We start from the raw sequence: 25,635 nt of genomic DNA, 5'->3' as shown, positions 1-25,635 counted from the left end.
AATATGATATAAAGAAAATTCTGGGTTCTCAAAGGCCAGGGCATAAAGACCAAAAGCTCCGATAGGTCCTACAAAACTGCAAAAGCCTTGTATTTATTATGTAGACATCAACCTAAGTTCAGAAAGTTCATTTCCAAAAAGTTGGCCACCAGGTGCTTACTCTTTTTATTAAGAAAAAGAACAAGAAGAACAAGAACAAGAATGAGAAGGAGATGGAGAAGATAGAAGAGGAAATGAAGAAGAAGAATAAGAAAGAGAAGGAGAGGAGGAAAAGAGGAGAGGAAGGAGAAGTAGGAAGAAGAAAAAGAAGAGGAGGAGAAGGAGGAAGAAGCAGAGGAGAAGAAGGAGGAGATGGAGGAAGATAAGCAAGAAGAGGAGTGGAGGAGGGGGATGAGGAGGGGGATGGGGAGTGGGAGGAGGAGGAGGGAGAGGAGAAGAAGAGAGAAGGTGATGATGATGATGATCAATCTCCTGAGGTTTAGCAAAACTTGGATCTACATTGGTGGATAGAATACTCTGACTGACAAAATCAGGGCTTACTTCAATATTGAAGCTTCCTTAATCTAAAACCTTTTTAAGCACTCCTTCTCCACTTCAGTTTTTCCCTTTTCCTATTCATAGCATCTTCCAAGTTTCAACTGAATGTTGGATGGCAAGACCTGATCTACCCCCAGGTTACGGAGGATGGCAGATTGTGGACTCAAGCCTTCAGAAAGAAGGTGGAGCTAATGGTAAGAATGGAAATCTAGTGAAGAATGAGGAAGGGATACAGGGAATAAGACCCGGTGAAATTATCTGTGAAGTCCTTGATTTCTTGGGCCACCATCTTGAGAATTCTTATAATCTACTGTGTGGCACATCACCTCTTGATCAGAGCAAAAAAGTTGGTGTTTCTCATTAGCCCTACCCCCAAAGGTTTATAATGATCTTCATTTGACCTTCCCTAAAACCTCCAATTTCAGAAACTCTATTCTCAATTCTCACCCTGATCCTGGGAGAGAAAAAATGATGGCCAGAAACCAAGACTGGAGGGGAAAGAGGAACAGGATATGGGGAAAGTCAAGGAGACTTCTGTTACTTTGGGGAAGCTCTTGTCATTGGGTTGGGAGGGGACAGAAATTTTCTCTAACCTGACCCATTTTTCTTTCAGTCTTTTTGACATGTGACCTAGTTCCAGTTAAGGCAATCAAGGAAGGGGTTCTGGAGCTGAGCCCAGGGGCACCAGCCCTTTTTGCCTCACTCAATGCTTCCTGTGCAGTCTGGTTGAGGCACGAGGATGGGACAGTGGTTCGAGCTGATGCAAGTCCCAAATACGTAGGCAACAACATCAGTACCAAGGGGGTCGGAGGGGATCGTTGTGAAGACATCACCCAAAATTACAAATACCATGAAGGTACAAAGCCAGGAAAGGAAGGACCAAGACTTTGCTGAGATCCCACATTGTCTTTGAGGGGAAATATTAGAGGGAATCTTTGTAATGACATAATGCTTCAAGGTTTGCAAAGAGTTTTATATATATATTATCTCCTTTAATCTGAAAAAAAAAGGAATAGGATGAAAGGCAGTTATAAATTGAATTTCTAGTGTAGTAGCACAGAGGATAGAGTGCTAGGTCTGGAATACCAAAGTTCAAATCCAGCCTCAGACACTTCCTTGCTGTGTGAACCTGGGCAAGTCACTTAGTTCTGTTCGCCTCCGTTTCCTCAACTAAAAAATGAGCTGGAAAAGGAAATGGCAAACCACTCCAGTATCTTTGCCAAGAAAAGAGTCAGATGTGTCTGAAACAACTAAACAATAATGACCATAAAAAAATGGAGGTATTCTCTGGAAGGAATGAAGCTACTTTCAGTGTAACTTTCTCTCCCATCCTGAGAAACATGCTTTAAACATGAATGATCTAATTGCTTTACCATTTATAAAGAGTTTTCCTTCCAGACTTGATAAGGAAACTGAAATGATGTACCAGTAGTCATATAGTGAACTCTTATACTAGGCACCCTAATGGTAACTATGCTGGTGTTCTATGAAGATGTACTGAATCTTAAAAAATACTCTAAGGAAAAACTAGGAACAATGGGCAGAAACTATAGGGAGGTAGATATCAGCACAACTTAAGATTAAACTTTCTAATAATTATAGCTATTTCAAAATAGAATGAGTTGCTTTAAAAGGCAGAGAGAGTTGTCACTTTGAGAAGTCTTCAGAAAAAGGCTTCAAGTAGATGACTACTTGTTGGCAATGTAAGGGGAAACATCATTCAGGGTTAGAGAAGAACAAATGGCTTCTGGAGTCTACTTCAATGGACAATTTTGTGATATTTATGATATTTAAAAGGCCATTCTTTGACTTAGAAAGCTACATTCTAGATCCTCAATGTGAACCACTTTGATTGGCCTGCCTTTATTATATCAAACAGTAGCACTCTGAAGAAGAGCCTTTGTAACACTAGAGTCTGAACAGATTTAAAACCTCAAAGTCTCAATTCACATCTTTTACTCAACAACAACTGTTTTTCCATTGGAAGGCATCTAGGATGATATAAGAACATCTAATCCAGTGGTTATCAACTTGGGGTCTGTGGACTAGTAAGATTTCTATTAATTAGCAGATTTGTAAAGGTCCCCAAATTTGAATAAAAGAAAAAATATTTTGACAATTATATTTCAATATAATTGTTTTCTTCTATAATCCTATATATTTTATTTTATGCATTTAAAAACATTATTCTGAGAACTGGCTCATAGTCTTCACTAGGTTGCCAAAGGTTAGCTATCACACACACACACACACACACACACACACACACACACACACACACGTTAAGAACTCCTGATCCAACCTCTAAAGATTGAGAAGTGAGTTTTCTATATTTTTCATCTTTTAGGATCACCACAAAAAGAGGAATTATTGGAGAAAGTCTGGAGAGAGAGTGCTGAACCTGGACAGGCCAATGGGTTCCCCTTTAGTCCTGAGACATGGGGTCCTCTACACATGCTACTGCATTCCTCCAGCTCCATGCCTTTGGATGGAGATGTTGAGTTGTCAGTGACATTCTTTAATTACACTAATGAGGAGAAGACTGTGGAGCTGGTAATAGGGATCCTAGCCATGGACTACAATGGAATCACCATTACCCAGCTCTACAAAAAGAATTTATTACTTACAATTCAAGAAAATGAAGGTAAAACACAATCCCATACTGCTCAAGCACAATGTCCTTTGGCTTCCCTTGCAATAGGAGCAAAAGCCTCAGAAAAAGTTTTGGCAGGTCATTGAAATCCTGGTCAGATAGCTCTGTTTTCGCCTATTTAGCTGGCTACTTCCACAGAAGAAACTTAAACATAACCTCAATTACCCCCAAAGAATCACCACATTCAGTCCCAATCAAGCTGAGGGAGCTCACTTCAATAATTTTATTAGGCTAACAGCAATTTAATCATCTTGTAGCTGTGCATCTTTTTTAAAAGGGTCTTCCTCCAACTTTTCACTCTCTTCCTTTGATCTCTACTCCTCTTGTATTTCAGTTAGGACCATCAATACCAGCCTGCCTTCCTCCCATTTTGTGCAAAGCTCTCCTGAGATCAATATCCTGAGACTGACAGCTGTGGCAACCCATACAGATTCTGAGATTAGCTACTTTGCTCAACGGGACATGGTCATCTGTAAACCACAGCTCACCATCGAGGTTAGGCGTTATTCCTTACTTAAATTACTGACCTGAATTACTTTCCTGAATTACCTGAATTATTCTCTTCCATCAAATCATAGACCTACATCAGGAGATAGCACGTGGCTCTTTCAGGGAAAAGCAGAATGAGCAGAGTGCTTCAGAGTCATTTACTCTAATAGTTAAGAGACCCTATTTACAAGCAGGTTTTCCTGCTATATTCATGAGATATTTATGTTATCTCCCAGAGAGAGCGCCATCTTACCATCTAAACTCTAGACTTCTATCTTCATCAATTGTGAAGGTTTTCTTTTTTAAAAATTTCTTTCATTTTCAAGTCCAAGTTCTCTCCCTCCCAGCCATAAAGGTAAGAAAAATGTATCATGCGAAATAATTTCCCTCATTACCTAGTTACTTAGGAAGGAAGAAAAGAAAGGAGGGAGGGAAGGAGGGAAGGAGGGAAGGAGGGAGGGAAGGAAGGAAGGAAGGAAGGAAGGAAGGAAGGAAGGAAGGAAGGAAGGAAGGAAGGAAGGAAGTTAGTTTCAATCTGTATTCTAAGTCCATCAGTTTTCTATCAGGATGTGGATAACAGGGTGGGAAGGAAGCATGTTTCATCTTTAGTGAAAGTCATCTTCAGTTATAGACAACAGATGCTGGTCCTGTGCCGATTTCTTGTCTCCTTGCATGGTCTCTGCCCTTGAGCTCAGGCTGGGATCAGGGTTCAGACTGTAACTGAGGCTGAAGCTGGGAGGGTATATGGAGGCTGAGAGCATTGCATCAATGTGGAGAAGGAGTAACTTGAGTTCTCTCTAGTTCTTTACTTACAGTCACTGCCTTGTGACTTGTCCCTGACACTTGCCAAGCCTGCCCTCGGTGGGTGTGACAGGTTCTCTTTCTCCCCACAGGTGCCAGAGAAGGTAAGGCTGTATGAACCAGTCACAGTCTACATCTATGTTCAGAATAAGTTGGACTCACCCATGGAAGATTGTATGATCACAATGTTTGGAAGAGGACTCATTTACAGAGAGAGGGTCTACAGGTAAAAGGCTGCTAAGAGAAGGGTGACTGTCTTTTTCTTCCAGCTAATCAAAAACAATCAAGTCTCCAAGAGCAAGAGGAGATTTAGGACTGGTTACCAATAGGTATGACTCATGAGAATATAGCCCAAATATCTTCCAGTTATTTTATTCTTTAATTTTCTTGTTCATTCATTCCTTATCTATGTTTCTTTAAATGTTGAGTATCCCTACCTCACCCTAGTTTTGGAGGGATACACACTTAGCAGCATGGGAGCTTTGCTCTGTTCCACCTCCGCCTTAGGCAGACTCATCCCTCCTTAGGCAATCCAGTGCCCCCACTCCCCCCTCCCCACCCCCACCCCCACCCCCGCTTCTGGGGGCTTACCATATTAATGCTGAACTTGGTACAGAGCAGGCCCATGCCAACAGGCTGGGCCTTTCACTTTCTCTTTTACTGGAAAGTAAACTTGATGTTCCAGGTCACAAATAGGACCCAGCACATCTCCATAGATATACTTTGGACTTAGATGAGGCCATCTTGCTTGTGCCCTCACTCCGCCTTCTTCCCCATTGCAAGAAAGTCGTCAAGGGCTATTACTGTTGGTGTGAGAAGGGAGATGGGGGCCAGTGTTTTGACATTGAGATTGGTGGGGGATAACACAATATCATTGTTCCATGAAAACAAGAGTTTGGTTTCAGCAAGTGAACACTACATAGCAGAATTTTTTAAACTAAAACTAAAACGTAAGAATTTAAGAACAGCATGGGGGGCAGTTAGGAGCTGGCCTCAAGAACAGAAGGACCCGAGTTTAAAACCAGGTGTAAACTGACCATATGACCCTGGCTTGAACACTTAAAACATTCAATGCTCCAAGAGACTCTCTAATTTCAGGGAAGGTGTTGATTTCTCTCAGTAGAAAGAAAAATGAAATCATAGGTCTGAATCAAAAACAAATAACTGACATCATAGATCATTTTAAGGATGGATAAAACAATCTGTATTTCTGTCTCATTTGAACGTTCCCACAATTCTCTGAGGTACTAAGCCATAGTGAAAAAACAGATAGCCAGGAAGATCTGGGTTCAATGGGCATGTCACTTAACCCCTCTGTGTCCTAGTCGAGGCAACTCTTTCTAACTGCAAGTTGTAGAGATGTCACCCTCTCTCTTTTATATATGTATGTGTAGAGAGAAGTGGGGAAAGACAGAATCGTCAGAGACAGAGTAACAAAGAGAGATCCTCCAAAGCAGGCTGAATTGAAAGAATTTATTAAGCATCTACTATATAGCAGACACTGTGCTAAACGCTTTACAAATCTCATTTGGTCTTCATAACAATCCAGAGAGGTAGGTCCTATTATCCCCATTTTATAGTTGAGGAAACTAAGATGGACAGAAATTAAGTGATTGGCCTGTAGCTGGAAAGTATCTAAGCATGAATTTGAATTCAGATCTCTGATTCCCAAATTTTCCCAGTTTGACTAGCTACCTAAGAAAAATCAGTCTAAAAAAAAGCAACCTACTTTTTTGCTTAATTGCTATTCTTGTAAATTTCAGATTAGGTTCTGTCTGGCCTGGAGACTCTCTCTACCACCAGATCCAGTTTACTCCAACCCAGATAGGGCTCCAAAGACTCACTGTGGAAGTGGATTGCAATATGTTCCAGAATCTAATAGGTTACAAGAGTATCAATGTGGTAACGCCTCTATCTCCAGCTTAAGTTTGCAAGATGGATCTTTCTGCCTCTAATTATCCACAGGCCCAGAATCCCGAGCTAGAGATAAGCATTGAGGAGAGAGACACATTGCTTAAAATAAAGTCTAACATATCAAATTCTCAAATGTCTGAATGTCATTTCAGAGTGGGAAGGAAGATGCTTCTTTCAACTCAAATCACTCCTAACCCTACAGTACAAAGAGAATAGACCCAATAGGGATGAATATAGGAGACCAAACTACATGTAGACACTGAACACAGCACTAATTAGCTATTTTCTTATATATTTTTAACCTGGTGCTTTACAACTTTCAAAACAAAGATAATATTAATAATGACAGCTAGCATTTATGTTACATTTACTATGTTAAGGCACTATGTTAAGCACTTTACTATCATTATCATTCTCAATCTTCCTGAGAGAAGAGGAGAAAGGAAGATAAAGGAGAGGAAAGGGGGGAAGAGGAAAGAGGTATTGGAGGAGAGATTCAAATCGGTCAATTTTACACATTTGGCAAAACAAATACATCTCAAGGAATATTTTAAATTACCATCCCCAAACTAGATTGGGTGCTAATTTACCCATGTATCACTATTGCTCTTGACCATTATCACAAACAATACATATAAATTGTATGCAAAGTAATAACATTCATACTGTACTTTTTAAAGTGCTTTAAACATACTTTTTTGTCTAGCAAGAAGTCTATGAGGTGGATGCTCTTTATCATCTCCATTTTCCAGATGGGAAGACAGGCTCAGGAAAGTTGACTTTGCCAGGGTCACTTTGGGTTCCACAGTTACCGTCTAGTACATAGAACTAAGAAAAGTAGAAATAATCAAATGTATAGGAAATGGACCATGGAGAAGCCATAAAGGACATGATTGTTTACATTCGTTCAGCGTTCTGACAATGCATCTTCATTTCTTTTTCTGAACTTTATTCTTCTTGCTTGAACTTAGTTCTTGAAAAGGACTATCCTTACCTAAAAGCAGGTAGGTGCTGCAGTAGATAAAGTGCCAGGCCTGGAGTCAGGAAGACCTTAATTCAAATTTGGCCTCAACACTTATTAGCTGTGTGACATCACTGGGGAAATCACTTAGCCCTGTTGGCCTCAGTTTCCTCATCTGTAAAATGAGCTGGGGAAGGAAATGACAAACCACTCCAGGATCTCTGCCAAGCAGAGTCCAAGTGGGATCCAAAGAGTTGGACATGACTGAACTCACTGAACTACTCTTATCTAAACTTGTTGAGAATACTAAAAGGCCTTAAGCAACCTTTTAAATAAAAAGAGAAATTTTAAGTAATGTTGAGCTTTAACACCTTAAAACCACACTAAGACTTTTGAAACACCCTGTCAATACATACCTGTCAATGTTTCATATTTAAATTTTTCCCTGGGTTTGTTAACAAGTCAAAATAGCAGATTGGTTTACAGTATGAAAACATAAAGGGATGGAGTGGAAGCTGTAAGGAGTTTTTCCAAGACATAAAGCAATGCTGCTGAAATCACTCCATGTTTACCTCTCAAGAAAATGCAATAAACAAAGATTCAAATTTACACATAGAAGCTTCCAAGTCCCTCTCGTACATTCCAAAGTTTTTGGTTTACAAACATTTGGCCTACAATCATATGGAGCAGTTTTCTATAATAGAGCAGATTGTAATACTAATGGTTACAATTCTCCCTTACTTTCAAGTTCACAAGGTACACTGTATATATACTGTCATTAAACCCTGTGAGGCAGACCCTGCCAAGCAGTTACCCCATTTTCTAAGGAGACCAGCTCAGATGGTGTTGAGTAACTCATTTCTGGTATTAGGGATTGAAAGAATGAGAGACAAAAGCACTTCATGAAATCTCTGTTCAACAAAGCAGACCCAGCTCCAGCCAACTAATTGTCAGCCTTGACACAGCAAAGTTCCAGAGTGGCAAAAGAATCCTAGCCATCTACTGTAATGTCAAGTTCTGTCCCAAAGCCTGGCAATAGGGAGAAGTCCTTGGTTCTCTAAGGCTACAGCCAGAAGAACACAGGCTCTGACATCGAAGTTAGTCCTGGCTCAGAAAATGACTGTTGTCCAAAGACTAGCCAAGCTAAGTTTGGAAAAAACACACACTTTCTTTTTTGGGGCTGGGGATACAAAGCAGGGGTGTAGAGGCAGTACACCAGAGTACAGAAGGGTCGCCATCTGCATCAGCAAATGAAGTACACATGCACATCAAGTCCTAGGTCTTCTGTGGCACTAGTTACAGTGAATGGTGGCTCCATTAAGAGCTCAATACAGCAGAGCAATTGAAGTGCTTTGGATAAAGGTGTCAGCGTGCTCTGATTTTACATGGAAGAAAAATATAAACTCCTTGGAAGCAAGGACCTGCTTCATCTTTTTTTTAATCTGTATTCTCAGGGCCTAGAATAGCGCTTGGCATACAGCAGGCACTTAATAAATACTTGTTGACTGATGTTATAGGAGAACTGCCATTACAAACCCAGTGTCACCTCCAGAAACAAGCAAAACCATTTTATTGTATATAAAGAATATACAGGATAAAGCTCTTCAGGAATCCAAGTGGCATAAGTAGGAGCACATATAATCATCTTTTGTTTCTGTCCATAAAAAGTATCTCACTCAATGGCTTGCACACATTTAAGAGTTTTGGTTACTCAATGGCTTTTTGGACACAGCCTTCCGTGAGCACAGTCTACAGTTCTCCTGATCCTGGAGGCTTGCTGGCTCCCCCATAACAGCTGACATCAGAGCCTGGTTGGGGCACCATGAGAGAAAAAAGGCTCAAAGTTCACCCTGGGTAAGGTTCTTGATTTTATCCATATTGTGATCAATGGCACTCGAGAGAAACTGGATCCAGTTTTCTTCTTCATGGGGACACACATGACTGGCCCTGAAGAGTGTGGAGAGAGGAAGAAATTGAATTCATAGTAGTTTTAAGGGATAGCCTACCCTTAAATAACCTTTCCTAAACACTTTTTTGGGGAAGCAAAACGCCAAATAGGCTCACAATAGCACAGCTTTTATGCACAGTTCAAGCCTACCATTAACTGTTCACAGAAATTAAAGATATGTAGTTGAAAGAAGATGGCTTCAAACCCTCCCACATATTCTAAGAGGGTTTTGGAAATTCATACTTACTTTGTGATTTCAAGAACCTTTTTTAGCACAGATGCAAGTTTTGCAGCCTGTAAATGAAAAGCAGAGAAACAGTTCATTCTCTCAGCAGAAAAGAAAAGTAGAGTGAAGGGAGATATATATATATATAGGAGTGAGTCAAGTCACAAAGGGTCAGCCTTGCTTCATCTTAGGTCCCCAATTCGGTACAGCCAGGAATACATGCACGGCTGTCAGGTGAGGTGACTAGTATTCTCTCATTTTTCCATTAACACACAGAATTTTCACAAGCACCAATAGCAAGGTAACATGATATGACCACATATAACAAATTCTATACATTTTAAAGCTACTAAAGAATTAGAAGAAAATTAAGAAATAAGCAGGTACAAAGATTTTTTAAATTATATGAAAATTTTAAAATAATTCAACATTTGTAAAGTAATTTTGTGAACTTAAGATAATGACAATTTCACTCTTCTAACAATAGCCATTAGCAACTATAATTATGTGTGTGGAGAGAACAAGAAAACTCAATTCTTCCTTCCATTTTTAGAAATATAGTCAAAATATAGCTTTTGAAAATCTTAGCTTATAGCTTAGAATTTATCAGAAATTCTCTTTCAGAGTACTTTATTTCTCTTCAGAATATTTATTTCTGTCTAGTCAAGTAAAAAATAGATGACCAAGTGCCAAAAGAGCCAATGCTTATGAATGTTCCTGAAGCAGCATGCAATTCAAACTCTTTCCCCTCTCCTAACTGGCCTCCTGAATACAATAAAGCTTTTTGGAAAGGCCAGGATTATTTTAAATGCAGACTTTGCTGTCTCTAGTACTTTTTTGAAAATGACTTTTGTAATTTTCTTTTTAATTGAGAACTTAATGATCATTTACAAACATTAACATTTTAACGTACAAAGAATAAAATAAGGATTATATAAAAAACTGTAACTTGTTATGTAGTATGTTTTTTTTTCTTGACCAATAATCAAGTTGGGTTTATGAAAAAGAAATCTGCACTCAATTTGTTAACAGTTTTCTTTTCAATTTTCAAACTGGAAACCTATGCTGGGAGGAGCTACTGATACCTGCTAGTCATGAACCAACACCCTGCCCCTTTGATAAAACCCTACAGAGAATAGCTGTTCCTCCAGCATAAATACTTACATTGAGTCGCACAGACATCCGATTCAAAGGTGGATACATGCTCAAAGCCAACTCATCCACACTAGATGCAGAAAAAAAGAAGAGGAATCATTAAGGGCAAAACTGAAAACATAGGGACAAGCCCCAAAGGGTGACTGGTAAACAAACCCTCTTACAATAGCTTAGTCAGGAGGCTTTTCCTCTCAATCTCTTGACTCTTATCTAAAAACACAAACATATGAGAATTCTTTCAGAACTCCCAGTAAGATGCAACTAAGCTCAAAACAAATATCAAACATATAGTATGTGCCAGCAATCTATTTGTATATGAATGTAAATGAAATATTTCATTTGCATTTTAGAGGAAAAGTGTTTGATTCACTACAGAAATGGGAGATGACATTCCAAGCAGAATCCAGGGTGCTAATGTTTCCCTAAATCAAATTACATTCATATATTCATTCAACAAATATCTATTACACTCAGGAAAGGAAGATGGGTGAAGACCACTGACCTATAACTTCAATAATACAGGGCAAATGGAGGCTGATGCGGGAGTTGCCCCAAACACACAAACATAAGTGACTTGTGGAGGGCCACAAAGCTAATACATATCATAGTGAGCTATATGTATTCAGTTCTTCATGATTCCAAGGCCAGCGTTCTACCCATTAAGCCAAACTGTCTATTAGGGAGATGGATACACAAATGACTGCAAAATTCATAAAGATTTAAACTTAGTGCTAAAACAGCATTTCTCAAATCAGTTTAGTTATAGAAGACTCTTTGTTTCCTTAGTTATTGCCAGGTGATGAGGCACTTATGTGATATGCTGAAAAAAACACTGAAGACATTGCAGTACAATAAAGATATTAGTATATTAACAGAATTTATAAATGATGGTTCCAGGAATCCAGAATATTCTCAGGATAAAAAGGAGTTGGAGAAATTCAAAGAGGGAAACTAAGACTATTTTGAAACACTGTTATGTGTAATCAATGTTTTTCTGATATATACAAAATTTCCTCTTTAAAACCATCAAGATTTCCCCACAGCACATTGATTCACAATATTTGAAATGACAAAAATCCTTGGAACAATCTGGAAAATGCCATATTATGGGAGTTCAGAGGAAGGAAAGGATCTGTTTTGGGAAAGAGAGGGAAAAAGAGATTCTGAGAAAGTTTCATAGAAGAATAGAAGTCTGAGTAGGCCAAGAAGGCAAAGTGACAGGTTAGAGTCTTTTAGGGAATAAGAACAGCACAAACAAAAGCAAGGGGATGTAGTTTGCAGATTTAAAAACCAGCAAATAGCTGAATTTAAGCTAGAGTCTAATTTGTGTTAAGAAGATTGGCACAGAGAGAGTGAAGAGATGGAGAGGATAATAGAAGATGAATAAGTCAATTATCTCAAGCTGAAGACTTACCTAGGGCTGATTTCATTGGAAATGTCTACAATGTCATCTAGCTGGGCAACCTGATCCACCACAATTGTCTTCCCATGGGTTTCCACCGAAGACCTTACTTTCTTGAGACAAGCTTTAGAGGCTTTCATCAGTCCCATACATGGGGCTAAGAGCTGCTGGTCTTCTTCTGACCAATATGTGTCCCTATTACCCCGAGATCCCAATTCATCATCTTCCAAGATGTCACTGTAAGGATCTCCATTGTCCCCCTGTGCCTGGAAGACAATATTTTTAAATTTGGACACCCAACTATCATATTAAATTTAAATTTTCAGAGGAAAAAGCACCTGGTTCTCTTGGTTCAACCCACCCACAGAGAGCCAAACTTATCTCTAGTCATTATCAAAATAAACAAACAAAAAAAAACCCCCAAACTCCTCAAACTGCTGTCTACTCTATGATGTCACAAATTTAACCAATTATGCTATTGTCAAATTCACAAACTAAGTTTCAGTAAATGACCTAGTAGAAAAAGTACTAGATCAAAATTCTGGCTTTACCATTCACTAGCTACACAACTCTAGGCATCTCATTTAATCTTTCTGCGCCTCGGTTTCTTGATCCATGAAATGGGTATAGTTATGTTATTTATCTTTTTATTAAAAAAAAAATTATTGTGAGGATCAAATGAGATAATGAAGTACTATTAACCTGTTGTTATAATTAGTGATAAGGAAATTAGGTCATAAATTAAGCAAACACAGATAACATAGGCAACAGAATGAAAACAGGATTAAGATTAATTCAGTTAATGTTTAGGAAATAGCCTCACTTTGAAGCTATATGATTTACATTCATCTATTAACCACAAGGTTATTTTCCAATGACTTGGCAGGGATGCTGAACCCCCTTACCTGCTCCATTTCCTCAAGTGCATCCTTCACTACCCTCAGATATGAAGCCAGCATTAAAAGGGTTGCTGCTTTGTTATCTATGACCAGAATTAAGAGAAACCCAAATTAGAGGAACAACCCAATGAATTATCATCTTATTAAGGACAACCAGTGATAATTTCTCCAATTGTAGCAGCTATAAGGAGAGGATAAATGGTTCAGTGTCATTAACTGGTCAGTGACAATACCATGTTTGAAAGCTTGGTGCTCTTAACTCTCCTTTCTCTCGCTTCTTATAAGGTACCAGGTAACATGATTTTCCACACCTTTCCCTTAATCTCTAGCCCTACCTTGGTTACTCTAGTTGTCATTTAGTCATATCCAATTTGTGTCTAACTCTTCGTATCTAGTAAAAATCCAGTGGATTGAGGCAAATGGGTTAAGTGCCCAGAGTCACACAGCTAGTTAAGCATCTGAGACAGGATTTGAATTTGGGTCTTCTTGACTCCAGGCCCGGTACGCTTACATCTCATGAGTCACCCAAGCTTATCACTTCACTAGTCTAATAACAGATCTCCCCCTCCCCAATTTTGTCCTTCATACTGCCGCTAGCATCATCTTTCTTAGGCTTAGATCTGGTTTTGTCTTTTCCGACTCAACAATCCTCTGTAGCTCATTAATACAAATGGGATGAATGCCAAACTCTGCCCTTGGCATTCTCAGACTTAAGACTATTTGGTACCAGCCTCTCCTTTCTAGTCTTCTCCCACAATGCTTCTCTGCACACAATCTCCACTAGCTAAACTGAACTGTTTGCCGTCTGTCCCTTTTCACAGCCCTTGCTTTCCTGTTTCTCTTCTTTTTTTCTTGTTATTCAACTATGCTGGGAACACCTTCCCTGCCCTCCTTTGCATATAAATTCCTGTCCCTTCTTTAAAGCCCATCTCAAATGCCATCTTCTCTGGGAAAATTTCCCTAATCTCCCAGCCCTCTTCACTTTGTTTCTCTTATGTGCTTGTCATATTAATATGGGGATGTTAGATGTATCTCATGTCATTAATTATAATTCTAAATTCTAAGAAGACTAGAGTCCTGTTTTGTGTAATCTTTAACTTTTCCTCAGAATCAAATAAAAAAGTTTATACATAGTAGCTATTTAACAAAAGATTATTGAATTTGAATATAAAACTCTTTTGACTGATAAATACTTTTTTTGATATCAAAATAAAGGTCTTTCTCATCCCCAAGAAGAGCTGAAATGTTTAAAGAAAGACACATTTGAAAACCACTTGTTTTAGCCGAATGTCCCATCAGAAACATTTATTCTATTTAATGGCTATTTCAGCAGTGCTCCTGACATCATCAATGAGTAAAACTAAGTACATGTAACCCTAATCCTCAACAAATATAAAAATTCCCTAATGAAATCTGAATAGAAGGGAGAAGGTACTTTGGGGCAAGAAGAAAGGAAATGATAATTGAGAAGACAGATATAATACCAATTTTCCTTTTTCTAATTTTTGCAGTGATGGCTAATTATTTAAAATTCTAATACTTGTTTTAAATCTGGGATACATTAGGAATGCTACAGAAATGGAAGTGATATGTAAAAAGTAAAAATTCCCTCTCATACAGCTGAAAACAATCAACACACTCACCTTTTGGTAGGTGAGACACCTGGTCACAGGTTTCCCAGATACTGCCAGTTGATATGAGATACTCATGTGATATGCTTTAGAGAAAAAACAATGAGGATATCAATAATTCTAATCCTATCTTCTAAAAAGCATCCTTCCTGCCTGTCCCATCCTGATGCCCAAAAGGAGACTCACAGGGTTTTCATTCCTCCCCAAGTGACAACCAGAACCAGGTCATTACCATTGAGGTCGAGCTTTAACAATCACCTCCGCAAGCTGGGCCATTCCCTCCACTACATCCACAACAGTATCTCGAACCATTTTTCGCAATGTGATACCTGCAACCAAAACCAAGCTTTAAGCATCCTGGAGGTCTTTCAGGGAGAAATCATTTTCCTCTACATGAAAGTCTACATGCTGCAAGATACTGGGCAGTACCTATGCTGCCCATATGGCATGCCTTGTCCTTTCTACTATTCATCAATCTTCATTAATTTGGTATTTTTCTGTTTATAGAAGTGGTAGTGTTGTGTCCAAAAGGAGATCTGGCAAAAGAATCTTAAAAGAGTTTTTACTCATTCATTCAAAAATTTTATCTTGAGTAGGCAAAGCAGGTTACCTTGGTCTTTGGGAAGCCAGTAGTATGCAGAAACCTCTGCCAACACAGCATTCTGGATACTTTCACAGAGTATTCTGCAGTCCTACAAAAAAGAGATCCATTCCGAAATGAAAAATTAAAAGTGATATGATGAAAAAAAGAGCAAAGGTTCACATTAACTTCACAGTCATTTAACAAGCATTTACTGATCACCTATCATATACTAAGGTTTGGACATTGGACACCCATTCACCCCCATAGACAAAATATCTTGTATGGAAAAGAAATTGTTAACACCATTCCTGAATGCTGGTGCCTACTCTGGACTGCACATACCAAATTCTGAATGGCACATTAAACTTAAATCTGAAGATGACTAGAATGGACCTAATATTTCTTTTGTCTAATTTCCCACAATGAGTCTTCGGTGATTTCCTCTTCTTAATTCTATACTACACACACTTAATTCAGGGCAATAATTCTTTCACATTAGCACCCAGTGCATACTAAGTTTGCTAATCAGAGTAAAATATTTAATTCTTTCTCCCCTCCTCCATTTACTTAACATATTATATTGCATTTCAAGAACACATACCAAATCTATTTTGTAAGCTCCTACAAGTAAAGCAATTCAAATGAAAGAAGTTATAAACTTCTAGAAACTTATATATTAAAACAAATAATGATTAGAATACAAGCCAGTGCAGCAGCGTGTATGCACACACACACCCTCGCACTGTATATGGAGATGTGACATTAGAACAGACTGTCAACAAAATCCTATTTTTAATTTCCACCCCAAAATGAAGAAAAGCACTGCCATGAGTATCTAGGGAAAATAACATTATATTGTCTTTAGGATTTTACCAGTACACCATAAAGGGTTTTCTAAAAGAATAGCTAATTTTTTGGGGGGAAACCCAACTACTACTACCTTGTATTTATAGTCTGCTTTTTTCCCAAAGAACTTAAGTACTTTCATGGACATCATCTCAACTTACCCCTGGTATGACTGGAACATACATACAAGCTCATCATGATGTGCAGGGGAGGTGAAAGTGGAAAAAACCCATATTGTTTCTTGACATTAGTGTATAAAAATTTGCTTTCGTGGAAATGAAAAAGAGGGGAAAGGCAGGGAAAACTTGTGGGTAACCTTACCCCAGAATTTGGTACTTGGCTCTGGCACTCTGCTATCTTTGGTTTTAGAGAAAAGAACTGAAAGCAATGGGTGAAAGCAGAGGCTGAGTGGGCACAGCACCAGAACCACCCACGACAGACCCACCTCTGGGGAAGGCAGGGGAGGTCTTGCGAAGGCCAGGCTCAGCTTCGTGGCTTCCTGGGACACCACCAGGGCCCTCTGCCCTAGGGGAAAGAAAGGGTCAATGGAGTGGGGGCAGCGCGGAAAGAGCAACTGGCGCCGATAAGGCCGCATTAGTTGGGGCTGCTCCCCGGCCGATAACCCCGTAGGCACCCCATCCTCTAGCACTATCAGGACACATTTCTCATCCCTGGGACGCTCCCATCAAAACAGACGCTCCGCTCCACCCCAGACACCGGGGAGAAGGACCAGACTCGGTTTCCCCGCCGGTCGGTGGGTCTGTCAGTGTCGCGGGGATGAACGATCGGCAAGGGGATCTTCCCGATTCCAGAGGCGGGGCTCCCCAAACGTCAGGGGAGAATCTCACTCACCGAGCTTGTCCCAAAATCTGTGGGCATCGAACACCTCCGTGGTCTCCCTGGCCTCGCCATCTGCGGGGACACGGGGCAGGCCGTGAGAGAGGGAGGGAAACGAAGACCCTTCCCTCTTCACTCCAGCCCCGGCTCCCTCCCGTCGCGGAAGCGACCCCACTCCCGGCCCGCGTCCTCACCCCGCACCCGCGGCAGTAAGGAGCGCAGCGTCTCGATGAGCCTCCGCAGCTGCGCCATGGGGTCCTCTGGGCTCGGTCCCGCCGCCCCAAGATCCATCGCGTCGAGCTCCGAGACACCAGCAGCCACACAGTCGACGTTCGGGGAGAACGCCTTCAACTTCCGGAAGCCAAATGCTGGATTTCCGGCGGCTCTCTGCCCGCTTCCGGCAACAGATTGAGAAGGCGGCACTGCTGCGGGCCGTGGGAAGGCAGTCCGCCCCCTGCCGGGCGTGTCTGGGGCGCCAGGTGACCAATGTTTGCACTCCCTCCCCTTTTGCCTCCCGCCCCCTGGCCGAAATACTGCTCTGGACCTCAAACACTTTATCCATTTATTTGATTAGTTTAAAACAACCCCACCACTGGAGGCAGAGACGCTACAAAACCTGAAATTCAATCAAACCATCAACAATCCACGTGGGGCGAGCGCCAGGCAGGAGGCCGGGTCCTAGATTCGGGGGTCCGGAGTCCGGCACCACCTTCCAACAAGCCTCCAATACGGGAAGCGCCCTCCCCATGGGGCATTTTCATTCCACCAAGTTCAATTCGTCCCTTTGCTTCAGTGGGGAATAAGCAGCAAGAATCGGCAATCACAGCGTTAATTAGGGGCCGATTTTTGAAGGTTCATTCAGAGAGGCAGCATGTAGCCCACCAAATGCGGCTCAAGGCTCCAAGCATCAGGGCCAACCGACCTTCTCATCCGCTTCGGACGCAGCTCCTCCGGGCGGCCTCCCCAGAGGGCAGCTGGGACCCCAAAGCGCCGGCGGGGGCGGCGTCAGTAGAGGGCCCAAGCTCTTCGCCGCTGCACTTCGGTCATTGGCTCTGGGAGCTCATAAAGTTTTTGAGTTCCACTGAGAAGGGTCTGAGTTCACTGGGGTTCAGGATCCACGCCCAACGAACAAGAATCGGGATAAACAGCGTCAACCAGGCATACATGGGGGAGAAGAGAAGGGCCACGGTGCCATAGGCCTTCCCGAGCAAATAACAGCTACCAATTTGGCATGCATAGAATAGCAGCATGAGGATATGGACAGGTAGAACCTTGTGGTATCTTCCCTTGAAGTGAGAGGAAAAGATGTAACCCTGGCACCGCAGCAATAAGGTCCAGCACAGATAGATCAAAAGGGGTATATTAAAAAGCAATATCTAGGAAAGGAAACATAACAATTGTCAGCACATGGCAAATCGCTGATAAGGGTGGAATTTAGCCAATATATGAATTCAAAACCAACTCTCTATGGGCACCTCCTCTTATTTGAAAGAATTTTCATTGAGGATGGAGCCCTGGCCTTCACCATGCTTACTCTGCCACCAAGGAGTCTTTACACCTTGTGCAAGCCACCCAAATGTACCGAGTCCGAGTTTCTTCATCAATAAAAGAGGAATATTATTAATCCTGCCTACTTTTCAAGGTTGGTGACTTATCAAAGGAGATTTAGGGACCGGTGCTTTGTGAACTAGAAAATTCTTTCAAACAAGATTTTATTTTCATCATCATGTTTCATGAAATATCTGAAATCATCAAGGCAACTAAACCAAGATAATTTTCATTCATCCAACAGTACATATTCTAAGCAGCAAGGAATGTATATTAGAATTGAGAGAATTTAAATGCCTGCTATGCGCAAGGTACTGTGCCAGGTTCGATACAGGATAAAAAAATAAAATTCTCAAAAGCTCTCAAGGAGTTTGCATTCTCCTGAGAAAGGTGGATAAAGAGAGACCTTGTTTAGGAGGGGGCAATCCCTCAAGTAATCTCTCTTCACTTCTATGTGGTGGATGAGCTTAGGTATGTTAAAAGAAAGTACAAAAAGCAAGTCAGAGGAAGAAAAGTTCCTCTGCTTTCAGGATAATTTTTCTGGATAAGCTTTATATGTTGCTTGGTGTTTGGCTTCAGCAACTTTCATAAGCATTTATGTTTGAATATCTAGTGGCTCTTATTATCTAAGAGCCATTAGATCTCTTTTTCTTATTCAATAACCAGTAAAGAGAATACAGAAAAAGGGAAGTTAATAATGCAACTAAAGAACCAGTAATTCACTGTTCTGTAAGAAATGACCAACAGGATGATTTCAGAAAGGCCTGGAGAGACTTACACGAACTGATGCTGAGTGAAATGAGCAGGACCAGGAGATCATTATATACTTCAACAACAATACTAGATGATGACCAGTCCTGATGGATCAGGCCATCCTCAGCAACAAGATCAACCAAATCATTTCTAATGGAGCAGTAATGAACTGAACTAACTATACCCAGAAAAAGAACTCTGGGAGATGACTAAAAACCATTACATTGAATTCCCAGTCCCTATATTTATGCACACCTGCATCTTTGATTTCCTTCACAAGCTAATTGTACAATAATTCAGAGTCTGATTCTTTTTGTACAGCAAAATAATGTTGTGGTCATGTATACTTATTGTGTATCTAAGTTATATTTTAATATATTTAACATCTACTGGTCATCCTGCCATTTAGGGGAGGGGGTGGGGGGGGGGTAAGAGGTGAAAAATTGGAACAAGAGGTTTGGCAATTGTTAATGCTGTAAAGTTACCCATGTATATATATCCCTGTAAATTAAAGGCTATTAAAAAAAAAAAAAAAAAAAAAAAAAAAAAAGAACCAGTAATTCTTGATCTGTGGTAAATGCTTTCTTCTCTGGAGCATATGTATCTTTTCTGTTTGTTTTTTTGCTGAAGCAATCGGTGTTAAATGTCTGAGACCACATTTGAGCTCGGGTCCTCCTGACTTCAGGGCTGGTGCTCTATCCACTTCACCACCTAGCTGCCCCACATGTGTTATCTTTAAATACTTTCTTTATAGATGTAAAGCTTCACTCTGAGTAAATGAAAATGCTATAATGATCCCAGACAACAGATAATGAGATATACTTCTGTTTTCAGAGAGGTAGAGGACAACAAAAAAAAAAAAATGGAAAAAATGGAATATTTGCATACATCACCAGCCATAGTCACTATAATGGGTTTGAGTTTTTGCATTTTGGGGGTTTTGTAGTTTGGTTTGGTTTTGAGGATTTTTGCTAAACTATTTCCCCTTGTTACAAGAGAGTTGTATTCTGGACTAGCATGGTAGAGTATATCCAAGACTTTTAGGCATGTAAAAACAAAAGATTCTAATAAGTTATTTTAAAATAATTGTGAAAATAATTACACATCATAAATAGGTGCTCCATAAATGTTGCAGGTTTTCAGCACAATATAACCCATATTCAACCACTAACCTCAATGTAACTTCTATCTCACAGATTTCCAAATAAAATTTAACTTTTATAATTTCTCAATTTAAACATATGCATAAATTATGTTTCTTAGTCTAAACATATAGTACCTTCTTTTCAGTGATAGTGGCACCGGACTAAATAAGGAAGCAATTGAGAGAATTAAGCAGAACTAAGGATAGAGGATTATGCCCAGGATCAGAAGACCTGAGTTCAAATCTCATCTCAACCGTTTACTAAGTGAACCCTGCACAAATCATTTAACCTCTCTCAGTTTCCCCAACTATAAAATGGGCATTAGAACAGCACCTAATTTGAAAGGTTGTTGTGAGGATCAAGTGAAATATCAGTCAAGTATATAGCATAGTGCCTGGCACATAGTAGGTTCATAATAAATGTTCATTCTTTTTTCCTGGCAAAGTAGTTGGGTTTTTTTTTTGTTGTTGTTGTTTTTTTTGGGGGGCCAAGAGGAATCTTTGCACATTGAATGTTAAACTGACAATATTACAAAAAGAGTTGGAGATTTATACAAAGGCAATTTGTCATTAAGAACACCCACACTTATTGTGAGTTCAAGATCTGATATGTTTTGAAGTCAGTACACATGTGTAATAGACAAGTTTTATTTGCTTTACTATGTGGGGTAAGTAAAATTTATATTAAAGATTTTTTTTCTTTATTTGCTGTTTGCAATATAACATCCATAATTTTGGGGCACACCTAGCAAAACTCACAACACATCCTTTGAGAAACATTTAATTACAATAATGTAAAAGCAATCACAACAAAAAAGAAATTAAACACTATATAATTATAATCATCAAGCATGAAGAAAGGAGAAAGTGTGCCTCCCTTCCTTCTTTATAGAAGTAGGGGACAATATTCTGTAAAAGTAGGGGATATACTACTAGATTCAACTGATATATCAATTAGTTTTGTAAAACTGATTCTTTTTCTTCTTATTTATTGTTTCTAATAGGTAGGGTTATTAGCTAGGCAGAGGAGGAGAGAGGAAATTTAGAAATGAAGATCACAGAAATAATATTTTAAGTTCTTTTTAAAGAAAACATTAAATAAATATGTAGGTCAAGTATTATTATGACCATAATTTCACTTGCCTATCTAAAAATTAAATTTTGTGAATAAAAAAAGAGGTCATTGAAGAGGGCCAGCATGCTATAAGAAGTAAATACCCTCATAACAATCTGATGACGGGGACTGATGAAAAAAGAAGATGAATTACATCTTGGGATGTTATTGGTCAAGGAGAATAGAGAAAATTTAGTATTATAAGATTCTATCAACTCTCCTCAAGAGTAAAAGAACAGAGTCTTTGCTTATGCACACCCAACTGTGACCTCATACATCATCTTATCCACCAATGGGGGCTTTTAAGAAAGTTAAGGTGCTTCCTTCTTGTTACATAAGCTATGCCAGAATGAATATACATGGGTAACTTCAGCTAGATTCAGGCTATAAAGTTTAAATCCAGTACTGGCTTCTGCAAATAATTGTTTTTCAGATCTTTCTAGCTGGCATGTTTTTCGGTGAAAGTTTCAGTCAGTATCATTATTAACCTAATGTTTTCATTCTTGGATGTATTATTCTTTTTTTTCTGAGCAGTAATAAGTTTGGGCTACATTTTGTTCAAAAGGGAAAATATTCTCTGTATGTCTTCCTCACCATTTGTCTTATATATAATAAAGTCAGAAATCTCATAAATATGTCAAATTATGTCTCATTTTAATCCCAGCTCCAATTTACAGTACTTATTATTCTAGTTTTTTCTTTTATATTAAAAATCATATCTTTTATTGGAAGAAAATTTTTTCATGGAAAAATGATTCCTAAATTTTAACCCATGACTCTTACCTGAATAATTCCAATTATAAATGTCATACTGCCTTGAAAGAATTTCCCATCAACAAATATCCCAAAGGAAAAGCAGCAGCCCATTTTACCATCAACAATTTCACCAATAAACCACGGTCCTGAAAAGGACAATAGATAGGAAGGAAGAAGAATAAGTGACATTCAGTTACTCCTAAATATCATTTAGATGAACAACGAAGAAAAGAAACAACAGATTCCTATATTGAAGTAATTTATCAATCAGCTGTCTAGATCCAGAAGGACCATGGACTCATTCATTATTAGATCTCAGACTAGCATATCTGTGAGGTGATATGAAACATTTTGTGACTTCTTTTCCCATATGACTCTTTAATTTAATGCTTTCTTTTAGGTGGCTAACTTCTTCAGTTCGTAGCTACCCCTAAATATGCTCTGTATGCTTCAGACTTATTATTTTCCAGGAAAAATTTTTTTTGAATAATGAGCTTAATATGATAATCATTTATCTAATTTACCTTATAGCTCACTTATCTAATATTAAAGAGGTCTCTATGATCCATCTTAAATAGTGGTTCATGATCCTATATGGGGTCTCGCAACTAGATATGGAGATAGTGAAATTATGATTTATTATTAGTAAATATTTGATATATATTTATTTTATAGACCTGTATGTCTGGGGTCACAAAAAAGTTTCTTAGATGATTAGGGGGTCACAAATAGAAAAAAATTTAGATGCTCTGTTCTATAGGATAATTGCTGAACTTTCCAGATTGGTTAAATTTGCCCCATAAGTACAAAAATAACTTATTTGTTAAAATAAATATTTCTGAAATACATTGAATTAGTTATTATAAATTAATCTTTTTGATGACTATTTTTATGTATTTCTATTATAGCATAATATTTTCAAGTTTTATTGATGCAGGTGGAGCTCATCTTTTTCTTTCATGTAATTCCCCAAAAATGTTTTTTTTCTAGTGGATGGCAATTCTATTTGCTTTTTGTTAGTTGTTTTTTTTTCCTCTCTATATTCTGCCTTGTATCTTCCCATGAGCCTCAAAAGGGCTAAAGGAAAATAAGTTCTCGTTATCTCTTTAGTTATCTAGTTATCTCTAGTTACCTCTTTAGTTATCTCTTTAGTCTTCACATAGTCTTCTCAAGAAGAAAACATTAGTAATGGAAAGTAATACCTGCTGGCTAGGAAAAGTAGCTTTTTCAAAAGCACATATAATCTCTGCAGATTTACTTTTGTGTAATCTCCAGTGGAAATATCTTACCCTAAAAAAAGTTTGTCTTTTTATTTCCTAGCTTTGACAAAAGGAATAATTTGTAGATAACATTCTCTATCTTTATATTGTTTCTTCCTCCTTTTCTTTAGTTTCTTTTCATATCCTTAGCTCTAAATAATCAGATTTGCTTCTCAGTGTTGATGTGAAAAAGGGACCTGGACAATGTCATCCCTCCCATTCATTCTTTTGAGAAATTCAGAGTGGAAGAGTTTGCCCCCAGAAAGGTTTTCCTAATGGATACTTTATATGGCTCTTACACATGATAGGGCCATACACTAAACAATTTTTTTAACCATACCTACTTTCTTCTTCTCATGTCGAAGCAGAAGAGGAAACAAGTTGCAAAGTAAAAAAAAAGTTTGCAAAAATTGCAAATTGTATCACATAGTAGGCACTTTGTATGTGTATGTGTGTGTGTGTGTATGTATATATATTTGTGAAATGTATTAATCTGTTTTTGAAAATAGTCACCAAGCAACGTGGCAGACCTAAGTGGGACTTGAAGAATTATTTTGTTCACACACAATGACTTTTTTAAAGCCCTGAAAAGGGTAGTAATTCCAGTGCCTCCCTATTACTGTCAGTATCAAATATGAAGTCTTGTTTGCCTTTTAAAACCCTTCACCACTTGTCCTCTTCCAATCTTTCCAATCTTATTATATTTGACTCCCCATCATCTACATACAGTCCAGCAGCTTTTCTGGCACACTTGTAGTTCCAAAGGTACTTCACACCTTTACTCTGGCAGGCTCCCAGTCCTGAAATATTCTCTGCTACTTTTCTTTCACCTCTTAACCTCATTGGGTTCCTTTAAGACAGCTCAAATCCTGTTTTCTATAGGCCTTGACTTAACTGGCCTGCTCAGCTGTTAGTACTTTTCCCTCTAAGATTTTTCCTCTACTTTATACACAGTATTTATGGGTTGACTTCTCTATTAGAATATAAACTCCTTGAGAGTAGGGACCATGTTTTTTGCCTTTCTTTTCATTCCCAACAGATAGTGCAGTGCCTGGGATATAGTAAGAGCTTAATAAATGCTTGTTGACTGATTACTTAAAAGATAATTTACAGGATTTCATTTTATTGACCTCAGTTTCTTATTATCTGGGCTTGTTGTTTAGATGGTACCCATAGGTCAATATAAAGCTTATTTGCTGTTTGGATTTTACACAAATCAGTTCTTAGACTGTTCGTTCAATATCCTTAATATGCCTTAAGGTCAAGTGTCCTAAACATTTTAGGCAATAAGTAAGTAGTGCAATGAATAAAGTACTGGACCTGTAGTCCAGAAAAATCTCAGTTCAAATCCAGCTTTAGACACTCACTAGCTGTGGGGCAAAAGGCAAGTCACTTAATCTCTTTTGTCTCAGTTTCCTCATATATAAAATGAACATAATAATAGCAACGACCTCCTAGGATTGTTGGGAGGACCAAATGAGATAATATTTGTAAAATACTTAGCTTAGAGCCTCTTGGCAGCCAGTAGGCACTATGTAAATACTAGCTACTGCTATTATTACTATTAGGGAACAGCCCATATACTAAGACCATTATCCCAGGAAATGGCTTGTAAAGATAAACATATATGACTTATTAAACTTTATAATAGGCAATTGTTAATGCTGTAAAGTTACCCATGCATATATCCTGTAAATAAAAGGCTATTAAATAAAAAAATAAATAAACTTTATAATAGATGTTGAGAATTTTACTTAAATACCTTTTCCATCATAATCTGTATAAGCATATTGAAAATTTTTCTAAAACTTCTGGTATACTAGTAGGCTACTTACCCAAAGCTGTATAGGAATTCAGAAACAATAAAATATAGTAAAAGATGTCCGTTTTGCTCAAGATATGAAAGGAAAATGAGGTCATATTTACAAATCCTGGAGTTCCTAAACAGAGTAATTTGAAAAATCCAGTAAAAATGAAGCTTAATTCAATTTCTTTAAAAATCTCTTCTAAAACACAGGTGTTAAATTCAAATAGAAATGGATCTCTGCAAATTGCATATTGGTTTAGAAAAACACAAGTTAACTTTATTTCTGTGATGTATTTTTGTTTTGTTAAACATTTCTCAGTTATGTTCTAATTTGATTTGGGCAAGTTTGATATCTCTGTTCTAGAAGAATAT

The 25,635-nt window shown here is 38.6% G+C and overlaps 3 protein-coding genes across 4 annotated transcripts in view; 1 reads left to right on the top strand and 2 right to left on the bottom strand.

The window, feature by feature from the left end:
- The window catches only part of EPB42 (erythrocyte membrane protein band 4.2), a 28,743-nt gene extending 22,216 nt beyond the window's left edge, over positions 1-6,527 (top strand). The window contains exons 8-13 of the mRNA XM_012546751.3: positions 622-731; positions 1,151-1,393; positions 2,885-3,181; positions 3,525-3,685; positions 4,573-4,706; positions 6,244-6,527. Coding sequence (XP_012402205.1) covers positions 622-731; positions 1,151-1,393; positions 2,885-3,181; positions 3,525-3,685; positions 4,573-4,706; positions 6,244-6,406 — 1,108 coding nt within the window. The 3' untranslated portion in view covers positions 6,407-6,527. The remainder of the gene's footprint in view (positions 1-621; positions 732-1,150; positions 1,394-2,884; positions 3,182-3,524; positions 3,686-4,572; positions 4,707-6,243) is intronic.
- Positions 6,528-8,897: 2,370 nt separating this feature from the next.
- Positions 8,898-17,393, bottom strand: CCNDBP1 (cyclin D1 binding protein 1). Its single transcript, XM_031952176.1, has 11 exons — positions 17,077-17,393; positions 16,898-16,957; positions 16,491-16,570; positions 15,227-15,308; positions 14,849-14,945; positions 14,629-14,702; positions 12,992-13,068; positions 12,099-12,352; positions 10,694-10,754; positions 9,551-9,597; positions 8,898-9,302 (listed from the first exon to the last, which is right to left on the bottom strand). The coding sequence occupies exons 1-11, from the start codon at positions 17,171-17,173 to the stop codon at positions 9,194-9,196; spliced, it is 1,038 nt and encodes a 345-aa protein (XP_031808036.1). The 5' UTR covers positions 17,174-17,393; the 3' UTR covers positions 8,898-9,193.
- Positions 17,394-17,869: 476 nt separating this feature from the next.
- Positions 17,870-25,635, bottom strand: part of TMEM62 (transmembrane protein 62) — a 65,214-nt gene continuing 57,448 nt past the window's right edge. For both annotated transcript variants that reach the window (XM_003756075.4, XM_031952175.1), the window contains 3 exons: positions 25,292-25,396; positions 22,225-22,343; positions 17,870-18,258 (listed from right to left, as the gene is read on the bottom strand). In XM_003756075.4, coding sequence (XP_003756123.1) covers positions 17,926-18,258; positions 22,225-22,343; positions 25,292-25,396 — 557 coding nt within the window. In that variant the 3' untranslated portion in view covers positions 17,870-17,925. The remainder of the gene's footprint in view (positions 18,259-22,224; positions 22,344-25,291; positions 25,397-25,635) is intronic.

This window comes from Sarcophilus harrisii, chromosome 2 (assembly GCF_902635505.1).
Source record: "Sarcophilus harrisii chromosome 2, mSarHar1.11, whole genome shotgun sequence".
Lineage (NCBI taxonomy): Eukaryota > Metazoa > Chordata > Mammalia > Dasyuromorphia > Dasyuridae > Sarcophilus > Sarcophilus harrisii.
This window is presented reverse-complemented; position numbering and strand designations above follow the sequence as displayed.